At 50.4% G+C, this 12083-nt stretch overlaps 1 protein-coding gene across 1 annotated transcript in view; it reads right to left on the bottom strand.

Moving 5' to 3' along the window:
- Positions 1-1079: 1079 nt before the first annotated feature.
- NCAPH (non-SMC condensin I complex subunit H) overlaps positions 1080-12083 on the bottom strand; it is a 379053-nt gene continuing 368049 nt past the window's right edge. The window contains exon 18 of the mRNA XM_086943336.1: positions 1080-2153. Within this exon, the coding sequence (XP_086799462.1) occupies positions 2094-2153 (60 nt within the window). The 3' untranslated portion in view covers positions 1080-2093. The remainder of the gene's footprint in view (positions 2154-12083) is intronic.

Here is a 12083-nt window from a genome sequence, read left to right as displayed (position 1 = left end):
GAGATTAGGCATATTTTTTTTAAGGGGGGATGTGTGTTTAGTTTACCTTGGCTTACTATACTTACCATGTGTGGTAAAGGCATCTGTATTATAATTGCTGCGTGGAAAAAAGGCATGCGTTGTAATGTCATTCATCCATGCTGAAGACCCAAGCATCACATACAAGGTCAAGGGCATCAATCTTTTTCAACCTCAGAGCATTTGCTTTAGCTCTGGCAACCAAAACTTTTTTTCCCTTAGTGAGAAAAGAACAAAAATATATATATTTTTTAAATACATCTAAATAAATGTAACCGTTGGACAGGAGGCAAATGCAGTCCAGTTCACATATGTAGGAGTAGAAAAGGATTACAACCAAATACACTACCACTCTACAGTAGGACTCTCTCCACATACCCACACTCATCATACGGCTGTTCTCTTAAAAGATCTCAGACAAAGTGACCCTTCGGGCGACCCGTAGGGCATTGCAGCGCCGGCCTGACGAGGAGCACTGCCCAATTATGAAGCATGACATCCTTCGGGGTGTGTGAGGGCAACAAGAGACAAAAAATGTTTCCCCCGTCCCTTCTTGCTTCACTTGAGGGGGTCCGAGACCATACCTAGCTTTCCCCTTCTTCTTTAGGATTCCTAACCTTTCGCTTTTATTTATCTGATGTGGGTGTTAAAGTTCACAGCACACACTCGGATGGAACAGTGACCCCCGTATTTGGTTGTAATACTAGTATCAGGAGCAGGGGCACTGGACCTCAACCAGCTCCTGGTCCCCCCACCCCCCTCTTTTTTTGATTTAGTAGAAAAGGATGCTGAAGTCAGACAGGGCACAGCCTAAGACCAAGATGGCACAAGTGAGAGACCATGTACATGGGTACCAGGGTTGAATCCTGTGTCTGTGGCATTTTAAAGATAAAGAAACTATAGAAGTAACAGTATCCACAAGAAAACTGAATTTTAAGGTCGGCCATGCAAGCCATCACACAGTCACCTTAGAAACATTCTTTACTTACCACCAGTTTGTGTTATCTGGCCAGGATAGAGCACATAATCCTTGTAATTTTAAGTAGTTCATAGAAAGAAAAGATAGTTCACCTGATTTATTTCAATTGTTAAAATAATAAAAACAATAAAACCTGTTTATACAAATATTTGTTGCCTCAGAGTAAAAATCTTTTATAAAAGTTAGGAAAATTTGAATACATAAATACATTTATAGATGTAGAGCAAAGACAAGGTAGAGATATCATGTAAGGGACAGAAGTATTTTTTTGCACAAGAAAATAGTCTTTGAATGTTAGGCTACAGGGCAACAAAAAAAAGGTGAGGAATAGAAAGCCTTTCATAAAGCATTTCATATGATTCCACGGTTTTATTACCCAATCTCCAAGAAGCCCCGGCACGTCTCCAACACTCCATGGACAACCCTAGGTCCGTTGCTGTCTCCATAAAAACAATGATGATTCCACAGGTAGTGCCATCGGGCATGCCATCGGGCATGCCAAGGGCTGCTGGGTGAACCATAGAACACATGACTTCCACAGGAGCAGATATTAAACAATTCAAAGGCTTTCAGATCACGGGGCCTAGTGCCAGCAGAGGACAATATCAGGTTGCTGTTAAGTAAGAGTGCTTGTCAATACAAGACATTTGCAGGGACTGCTGTGGAAGGAGTGGCCTGCTTTCACATGGTACCCCTTGAGGACAGTTCATTTTTAGGTTCTGCAGAAAAAAAAATCAGTGTTCATAATCGAGGATTTAGGGTTATCAAAGGTGCAGTTTGCACAATCCTTGTTCTAGAAATGTCTAGAAGCACAAATAAATGCTGCAAATCAGAATGAGAACGTCATTTGGCAGCCATTCTACACTTTCCCAGTATCTGGCGTGAACATAGATTTCATTAGGTGTTTAGTAGGAGACTGCTTCCAACGTATATATCTGATCTGAGCAGGTGTGGATACAGACAACCAGAGTTGATGGTGAAAGTCATTTGACAGGAGGAGTGCCATGGTCTTCAAGAGCTGTAGATTCCATCATGCCTGCATCCAACGCTCGTAGCTTTACAATGTTGCCAAACACTCTTTTGTCAAAACTGCGACTCAGTTCCCTTGTGTGACGAGGACATCTGAGAGGTCCTCCACTCCGCTCAGCTTCAGGTTCTGAAAAGGAGGAAATAAAAAAGACTTTCAAAAACTGGCTGAGAGATTGCCTATCCACTCTTTGCAAGAAAATACGGGGTCCAAGGAGGAGACAGAAGATGGGGTTCAGAGAAATCCCTAGCCAGTGATCTTGTGACCAGAATGTTGACCATTTTAAATTGCAGGCTAAATTCTAGTCCCCAGAAAACCACAACATACTTATAACTGGCATTGCTGCTTGTGCAATACAGATTCACATCCCTTGAATAACCATGTAATGCGGATAAAGGCTTGGATACACTAACAAAATTTATGTGAAAAAAAAAAAATGGATGGAGTCTCTGGGGCTTGTCTAGTCAAAACCCTTGTGATATCAACAAGAACTCCGTCACAATACTAAAATCAATTCAGATATACAAATCTGATTGCGAAGATATGCTGAGCACTCAGGCCCAATTCTCAAATTGTTGGGTTTGTTGCATTAATCCCTACCAAACATCAGAGTTACAGATAAGTAAAAGAAATTTTGGCTGCGTGAATCACATGCGATAGGTACAGAAATAAATAGTAAAACATTTTAAGGCGGTGGGTAGCTTCCTGAACACTGCTTGTATTACCCGGGAATCCTATCTGACACCACAACATAAAGCCAAGTTTTGTGAGGAATAGCAATTACTGCCTGCTGTGTGCCCCCATTACGCTGCTTGCTGGAACTGCCGCTTTGGCATTTTAATCATTGTTTTTACTGATTTGCCGATTGTAAGTGCATTTGTGCTAGCGTGACTCATTGTGCATTTGTGCTAGCGTGACTCATTGTGTGTTCACCTCGCCGCTTTTTCTCTTCAGCATTCGTTTGCCCTAGCGCTCCTGCCGCCCTGACCCCCCCACCTCCATTTTGTTGTTGTTGTCGTCGTCCTTTGCCCGCCCCGCCTCCCAGCTGAAGCGCCCTCCCACAGACAACAAACAGCGCGCCCACACCAGGAAGCGCCGTGACTCACTCTCTGCTTCCAAGCTGAGTGGTCGCTCCCCTGCTGATGCTGCTCAGGTATCGTTTCTGCAGCGCTTAAGCCCTGACCTGGTCTGCATTCACAATTACTGCCTGCTGTGTGCCCCCATTACGCTGCTTGCTGGAACTGCCGCTTTGGCATTTTAATCATTGTATTTACTGATTTGCCGATTGTAAGTGCATTTGTGCTAGCGTGACTCATTGTGCATTTGTGCTAGCGTGACTCATTGTGTGTTCACCTCGCCGCTTTTTCTCTTCAGCATTCGTTTGCCCTAGCGCTCCTGCCGCCCTGACCCCCCCACCTCCATTTTGTTGTTGTTGTCGTCGTCCTTTGCCCGCCCCGCCTCCCAGCTGAAGCGCCCTCGCCCCTCCCCCCCACCTTCCATTTATGGCCAATGCCCCCACGCGCAGCGTCCACGCGCTTCGGACACGCCGAAGGTGCGCCAAAGGTAAGCCCGTCTACGCCCGTCCACGCCTGGACCGCGCCCAGCGCCAGACCCCCTGCCCCTCGCGCTCCCCAGCCCCCCCGCATTACCTACGATGCCGCCGCCCTCCTAGCCCTTAACCCCGGTCGCGCCCCCAACTGCATCCAAGCCGCTCCAGGACGCACCCATGGATCGTTCTCCTGCCTCTCCTGCAAATTCAGCGGCACCGTCAACGTCTCCGCTCCGACCACACCACAGATTCCCGACCCCAACCACCTAGAATGCATCCTTCTCAACACCCGCTCGGTCCACAGGCACGCCATTGACCTTTGGAACCTACTAGACACCATCTCTCCAGACGTCGCCTTCCTAACGGAAACATGGATGAACGCCTCCTCCGCACCAGACATCGCCATCGCTATCCCTGACGACTATAAGATTACACGCAAAGACCGCACCGACCAAACAGGAGGAGGAATCGCTATCGTCCACAAGAAATCAATCCGCATCTCAACCAGCTCTGACGCCAACCTCGCCAACTCCGAACACCTCCACTTCCAGATCCACATCGACCCCAAGACCACACTCAGAGGCACCCTCCTCTACAGACCACCAGGACCACGCGCAAAATTCAGTGAAGACATCACGGACTTCATCACTCCACACGCGCTCCCCTCCAAAGAATACATCCTCCTGGGAGATCTGAACTTCCACCTTGAGAAGATCAACGACCACAACACCGCCACCCTCTTAGACAACCTCGCCAAGCTCGGACTTAAACAACTGGTCACCTCCCCCACCCACATCGCAGGTCACACACTCGACCCCATCTTCACCTCTAGCAACCATGTCTCTTTCAACCACACTACGGAGCTCCTCTGGACTGACCACAGCTGCGTCCACTTCACCTACAACAAGCCGAAACCCATCATCCACCTCCAACCAACTCTACAAAGAAACTGGAACAAAATCACCACGGAACAGATCTCCTCATCGCTCCTTCAAACCTCCCCAGCCCTCTCTTCTAACGCCAACGAGGCCGCCTCCAACCTCACCCTTTGGTTATCCAACACCGCAGACACCTTAGCACCACTGAAAAAACGCCAACACAAAATCAAGAAGGCCTCATGGTTCAACGAGGACCTCAAGAAATCCAAGAAACTATGCCGCTCCCTTGAAAAGGCCTGGAAAAAAGACTCATCCACCAGCAACAAAGTCACCTTCAAAAACGCCATCCGTACTCACCACCAACTGATCCAAAAAGCCAAAAAAACAGCATTCAAGGATCGACTCGACAACAACGCCCACAACAGCAAGGAACTTTTCAACATCGTCAAGGAATTCTCCAACCCCTCGGCCAACTCCAACGACATCACCCCCTCTCAAACCCTCTGCGACTCCCTAGCCTCTTTTTTCCACAACAAGATTGCTGACATCCACAACAGCTTTGACAACCAACCCGGAAGCCAACCCACCCCACCATCAGCTGACTATCTTCCCCCCGTTAACACCCTTAACGCCTGGAACCCAATCACCACTGAGGACACCATCCGCCTGATGAATTCCATCCACTCTGGATCCCCCACAGACCCATGCCCTCACCACATCTTCAACAAAGTAGACTCCGTCATAGCTCCGCACCTCCGAGACGTCATCAACTGCTCCTTCAACTCCGCCACCTTCCCAGAAGACTGGAAACACGCTGAACTCACCGCCCTTCTGAAAAAACCAACAGCAGACCCCACCGAACTCAAAAACTACCGCCCCATCTCACTTCTTCCATTCCCGGCCAAAGTCATCGAGAAAGCTGTCAACAACCAGCTCGCCGCCTTCCTCGAAGCCAACAAATCCCTCGACTCTTCACAATCTGGCTTCCGAGCAAAACACAGCACTGAGACCGCCCTCATCGCAGCAACAGACGACATTCGAACTCTACTGGACAATGGAGACACAGTCGCCCTCATCCTCCTCGACCTCTCTGCAGCCTTCGACACAGTCTGCCACAGCACCCTTTTACAGCGCCTCAGAAACATCGGAATCCAAGGAAAGGCACTGGAATGGATCACCTCGTTCCTCTCCGGAAGAACCCAGAGAGTCCGCCTCCCACCATTCAAGTCCGAGGCCTCTGAAATCATCTGCGGCGTACCACAAGGATCCTCACTTAGCCCCACCCTCTTCAACGTATACATGAGCCCCCTCGCGACCATCGCCCGCCAACACAACCTCAACATCATTTCTTACGCGGATGACACTCAACTGATCCTTTCTCTCACCAAGGACCCCAGCACCGCCAAAACTAACCTACACGAAGGAATGAAAGAAGTCGCCGAATGGATGAAACAAAGCCGTCTGAAACTGAACTCAGACAAAACAGAAGTCCTCATCTTAGGTAAATCCCCCTCTGCATGGGACGACTCCTGGTGGCCGGAAGCCCTCGGAAAAGCACCCATCCCGACAGACCACGCACGGAACCTTGGCGTCATCCTGGACTCTTCACTTTCAATGAACAAACAAGTCAGCGCCGTATCCTCATCCTGCTTCAACATCCTTCGCATGCTCAGAAAAACATTTCGCTGGATCCCCACCGAAACCAGGAAAACAGTCACCCATGCCCTGGTCACGAGCCGACTGGACTACGGAAACACCCTCTACGCAGGTACCACCGCCAAACTCCAGAAGAAACTACAACGAATCCAAAACGCCTCAGCCAGGCTCATACTAGACATCCCACGCAATGAACACATCTCTGGCCACCTTAAAGACCTCCACTGGCTACCCGTCAATAAGAGGATTACTTTCCGACTGCTTACCCACGCACACAAATCACTCTACGACATCGGACCAGATTGCCTCAACTCTCGACTGTCCTTCTACACCCCCTCCCGCCAACTTCGCTCTTCCAGCCAAGCACTCGCCACTGTCCCTCGCATCAACAAAACCACCATGGGAGGCAGATCCTTCTCATACCTGGCTGCCAAAACATGGAACTCACTCCCCGCTTACCTTCGCCTCACCCAGAATCACCTAGCGTTCAGAAAACAACTTAAAACGTGGGTATTTGACAAATAATCCCCCTCCCTAAGGATATCTAGCCCCCCTCCCCTCCCCAAGCGCCTTGAAACCCTCCGGGTATGTAGTGCGCTATATAAATTTTATGACTTGACTTGACTTGAAAGCGAAATCTTGCTAAATTGTCTGCAGGATTTATTTATTTTGAAAGTTTTATATAGCGCGAACCAGATCTTTGCAGATATCAGAGCACTTTACAGAGCATACACAACAGGCCATTAGATATGACGTAATTGTAGGTAAAAAGTGGGGTGGGGAAGGCATAGGAGGGAGCATAGTAGAACAGTTACGTCAATAATGCAAGTGGTACAAAAAAGTGAAAGCATAGACCGACAGGTAAATCAACAACACAAGTAATACAAATAATCGAAGGGATCGACCAGATCATACAGATCGGTGCAGCTACTTTAAAACCGACGTCTTTACTTGACGTCAATAACTCAAGTGTATTTATCCATGAGGATAGCTTTTACTTCTCTCAAAGAGTGTGATGGATGATATGAGCCTGGTTTCAGGAGGGAGTGAGTTCCAGATCCTGGGTGCCATTCCTAAGAAGGAGCGTTTATAAGTTTTTTCCTTCCAGAATCTACGAGGTTTTAGCAGAAGATTGTTTGTGCCTCTAGTGTTTCTAGAGCCGCCAGAGATTGTCAGCTTCTGGGTGAGGTATCCGGGTGAGCTCAGGTGTACAGCCTTGTGTGTCATGCAGGCGATTTTCAGATGTATTCTGGCTTCAAAAGGCAGCCAGTTCAGAGATTTCAAGTCAGGGGAGATATGAGAGTGTTTTTTTGACCCAGTGATGAGTCTCGCTGCAGTGTTTAGAGAAGCTCTTAGGGGTGCAGTAGTAGTTAGAGGGAAACCGCAGAGAGCGGTGCTGCCGTATTCAATTCGAGGAATGACTAGTGCTTGTACTGCAGTTTGGAAGTCTTTGGCTGGGAGGAAGGGTTTAAGTCTCCTCAGGCTATTGATTTGGTAGTTCGCTCCCTTAGTTGCCTTGCTGATATGTTGCTGCATGTTGAGATTGGTGTCGAGTGTTATGCCTAAAGATTTTGCTGAGTCCACGATGGTGGGTTGGACATTGAGTGCAGTTAGGTGTTTAAGCCAAAGTTGAGTGGTAGAGATCTTCGCTGGAGGTAAGATCAGAAGGAACTCTGTTTTCAGAGCATTGAATTTGAGATGATTATCGGCAAGCCAGGATTGGGTGCTTCAGATTGTTGAGTTCAGGAGTAAAATGTCTTTGGGGGATTGTAATTTGAGATATAGTTGGGTGTCATCGGCATACATGGGAAAGAGTACATTGGATGCTTGAAGCAAGGTGGTGAGAGGTTCCATAACTAGGTTGAATAAAGTTGGGGATAGAGAGGATCCTTGGGGGACGCCCAACGATACCGGTATTGGATGGGGGCGCTAGGTGGCGCTTGACCAAGATGGCCGCACTGTAGTGGGGCTCGCGCCTGGTTGAGCCGCTTATAATCCAACAACTCATCCTAACCGGCTCTAAACGCTCTCATAACACCGGGAGCATCTTCTTCACATCGAGCTGAACGCTCCGACACGAAGATACCCTCTGGGAGACCTCAGAGGCGGGAGTTGGCTGCTGCGGAACTGGCGAGCGACCCTTCGCGTTCACTTGCGTGCCTGCTCTCCCGCGGCGGAAGACTACGCAACACTGGGGACTCTGGGCCCGGCAGCCTGTGCACCATCGGTGGTCCGGGCGGCTGGCCCTGAGGGTTCGACTGCGGAGGCCCGTACGGCGGTGAGAGAACATCCCCCCCCCGTGGAGTAACCCTCCCGTGCACCGCTCCCGCATCAGCCACGTTCCCCCTGCGCAGAGACTGGGCCGAGCGCGCCTTCCTGCTTGCGGCCGCAGCCCCCTCCTGCCTGCCGCGAGCCCGGCTGTTCCCCCTGCATGACTTGTTTACCGCTGCCTGTCGGAGCCGAGAGACACCCCCGCATTAGCCTCTGACTCCTGTGACGCTTTGAGGGCCCCTCCCCGGCCGCACTACTGCCGTGGGGGTCCCTGCAGGTGAAGACTGAGTGGGGGCTCCGCTCCCTTGTCCAACAGCCGCCATTTTGGTGAGCCCAGGCTCGTGAACCATCACTTCGCATACCCTGCCTCTGCAATACCCTCTGCCCTCTCCCCCCTGAACAGGCACCGCTGGTACCCTAACCTCCAACGGTCTAGCGATAGCGGCATCAGGGTCTCAAGGGCGTGCCATGGGCCGTGGCGACGCCAAAGAGTCGAAGATCCCATTCGAAACTCGGAAGGCGACCAAGATGACGCCCGGGCCGGGCGACAGCCCTACTGCTACCACACCGCCAGACGAGGACTGGAAGTCCCTACTCCTGGGCATGAGGCACAGCCTAACCAGTATTGATGCCAAAATCGATAGCATGAACTCTCGCATTGATGGCGTTGTGATGAAACTAGACCAACACGATACGCGTCTTAAGGAGGCGGAGGACAGAGTCTCTGGGCTGGAAGATGGGGCCGCCGCCACGCGCCGCCAGGTTTCCCAGATGGACAGACTCCTCAAAGTTATAGCAGAAAAGAACGAGGACTTGGAAGCCAGGTCCCGAAGAAATAACGCCCGCATCCTAGGCCTGGCGGAATCCACCAACACTGGGAAAATGGAGCCCTTTGTGGAGGCCTTAGTGGTGGAACTATTTGGGAAGGACTCCTTTTCCCCACATCTAATAGTGGAACGGGCGCACAGGTCCTTAGCGGCTAAACCACCACCGGGTGCTACCCCCAGGCCCATCATTGCCCGATTCCTTAATTCCAGGGACCGCGATACAGTGCTCCGCCGTGCCCGGGAAATGGGCACCGTGGCCTATGGCAACGCCACACTATCCTTCTTTCCGGACTTAACTCCGGCAGTGCAAGAGGCCCGGCGGAAATTCGCGCCGATTAATAAGAAATTGCAATCTCAGGACATCTCCTATGCCATGCTCTACCCTGCTAAACTGAAGATCTCCTACCACGGCAAGCAGCACATCTTTACAACTCCGCAACAGGCTGAAGATTTTCTGAAGCAGCGAAGCCGCGACCGAGCTGGGCAAGACACAGAGGGAAGCAGATCGCGCTCATGCTCGCCGCTGGAGCAGCAGGATTGACTATGTCCTGAGATAACCAGTCATATGCAGGCCGCATATACTCCCTAGGTGCGGCTCCAGGTCCTTCATTCCCGGTGAGGTACTTTTTACTAACTTTCTTAATGCCGGTTTGAATACTAGACTTGGTTCGACAACCTACCTCCATCCCAAGATGGGCGATCCGGCTGTCGGCTGGTGCCTTTTGGGTGTGACTTGTGAGGTAGGGGGCTGGTCGGGCGCCCCTGGCAAAGCTTCCCCAATGGGTGATCCCCGATATTACCTACTCCCTTCAGGGGAAAGAGTGACTTTGGAATTGTTGGTATATCATGCTTTGTTTCTTTGGGTTGTTGGGCGGGGTGGGAGGTGTTCTATGCCCGGCGGGTTGGGGTGGCTGGGTCGGGGATTTGATTTCTTACAGTCGTACTCACTGTTACTCGACGCGCATTCTGGTTGGGTTGATCTGTGTGGGGTCGATGCTTACTATCTGTTTACATGGCGTGGCATTTTACACAGGAACTGAGCCTCTGCAATATAGGCATGCCTATTTATGTCTCTTGTCATGGGTGAGATAGAGGGGACACAACTCATTCAACAAGTTAAATTGATGTCATAGAATATCCGGGGGCTTAACGACCCAAGAAAGAAGAGATTGGTGTTGGGATATCTGGTAAGGCATGATGTCTCTGTCGCAATGCTGCAGGAAACACACTTAATGTCAGGAACGTCTCCTCTATTCGCGGCCCGATGGGCCTCCAACAGAGTGTTTTCCTCATACTCCAATTATGCTAGAGGGGTGACAATTTTGGTGAAACGTGGTGTGCGTTTTGTTCTGGAAGGTTCAGAGGCTGACTCAACGGGCAGATTCTGCATGGCATGGGGTAGGCTATACTCACAAAAGGTTCTCTTCGCCTGTTATTACGGCCCCAATGTGGATGACCCGTCCTCCCTCATCACGCTGTGGGGTAAGATCCAATCTATGGGGATTCCGCACATAATCCTGGGTGGCGACTTTAATACGGCGCTTCACCCTAATGTAGACAGATCCCACGCTCAGTCCCTACATTACACGCATTCCCAGCGCGCTCTGTTGAATATAGTTGAGGAGTGCCGCCTGCTTGACATCTGGAGGCACCTACACCCAACACAGCTGCAAGGCACACATTACTCTGCAGTACACTCCACCTGGGCGCGCCTAGACTACATCTTTTGCTCTGCAGGGCTCTCCTCTTGGATAGTTTCAGCATCCCACCTTGCTCGCACCCTCTCTGATCACGCTCCGGTTTATGTTTCATTGCATATCCCGCAAGATGCGTCTCCCTATCTGAATTGGCGTTTTAACCCGGCGCATCTCACCGACTCCGCCTTTAAGGCAGAGCTCGAGCAAGATATTCAGGACTTCTTTGACCGTAACATTAACTCAGTTTCTAGCATCACCACGGTTTGGGAAGCTTTTAAAGTCACGGTCAGGGGATGGTGTATTGCCAAAGGTGGGGGGGTCCTTAGGTCCCTTAGAGACGAGTTGCGGAAACTTGAACGTGAGCTGAAGCAACTCGAGAAGGAGGTGGAAGGTGACCCAACCAGTTACACAGCTAGAGTGACACTACGTGAAAAATGTTATGAATACGCAGATCTGGCTGACAAGGAATGCAAATTCCTGGGTAAGCCGTATGTGGCACGCGTCTTTGGTGAAGGCGACAGGCCTGGTAAGGCGCTGGCCTTCGATGTAAACCCCCCCAGATACCAAAACTATATAACGACTCTGCTGGATGAACACAATGTGCCTCAGCGATCACTGCCGGAACAGCTTCGGGTCCTCTCCCACCACTACTCCAAACTCTGCACTTCCCAGCGGTCCAACCCCACTCCCTTGAACACCTACCTAGACGACACTGCACTAGCGTGGCTGGGTCCATCCCAACAAAAATTCCTTCATCACATACTCGAACTGGAAGAGATCACGGATGCGATCATGCCTATGAAGTCCGGAATATCGCCAGGTTCGGACGGTTTGCCGATTGATTTTTATAAGGCCTTCATGCATATTCTTGCTCCAATCCTACAACAGGTTTACTATGCAGCGCTGGAGGAGGGTATCCTGCCGACTACTATGCGGGAAGCTCTTATAGCGTCCTTGCTAAAGCCGGGCAAGCCGCCAGAGTCCTGTGACTCGTACAGACCCCTATCCCTCCTGAATTTGGATGTGAAAATACTAGCGAAAGTGCTTGCATCACGTCTTAATTTGTTGGAGCGGCTGGTTTTACCTGACCAGGCAGGTTTTGTCCCTAACCGCGCCACCTCCCACAAACTGCGCACCCTCCAGGCTGTCATCCAAGACATCACTCCCAAGTGTGAGGCTGC

Source organism: Lissotriton vulgaris, chromosome 11 (genome assembly GCF_964263255.1).
Source record: "Lissotriton vulgaris chromosome 11, aLisVul1.2, whole genome shotgun sequence".
In the NCBI taxonomy this organism is placed as follows: Eukaryota; Metazoa; Chordata; class Amphibia; order Caudata; family Salamandridae; genus Lissotriton; species Lissotriton vulgaris.
Note: the sequence above shows the minus strand (reverse complement) of the source record. Positions and strands in the feature narration are given on the sequence as shown.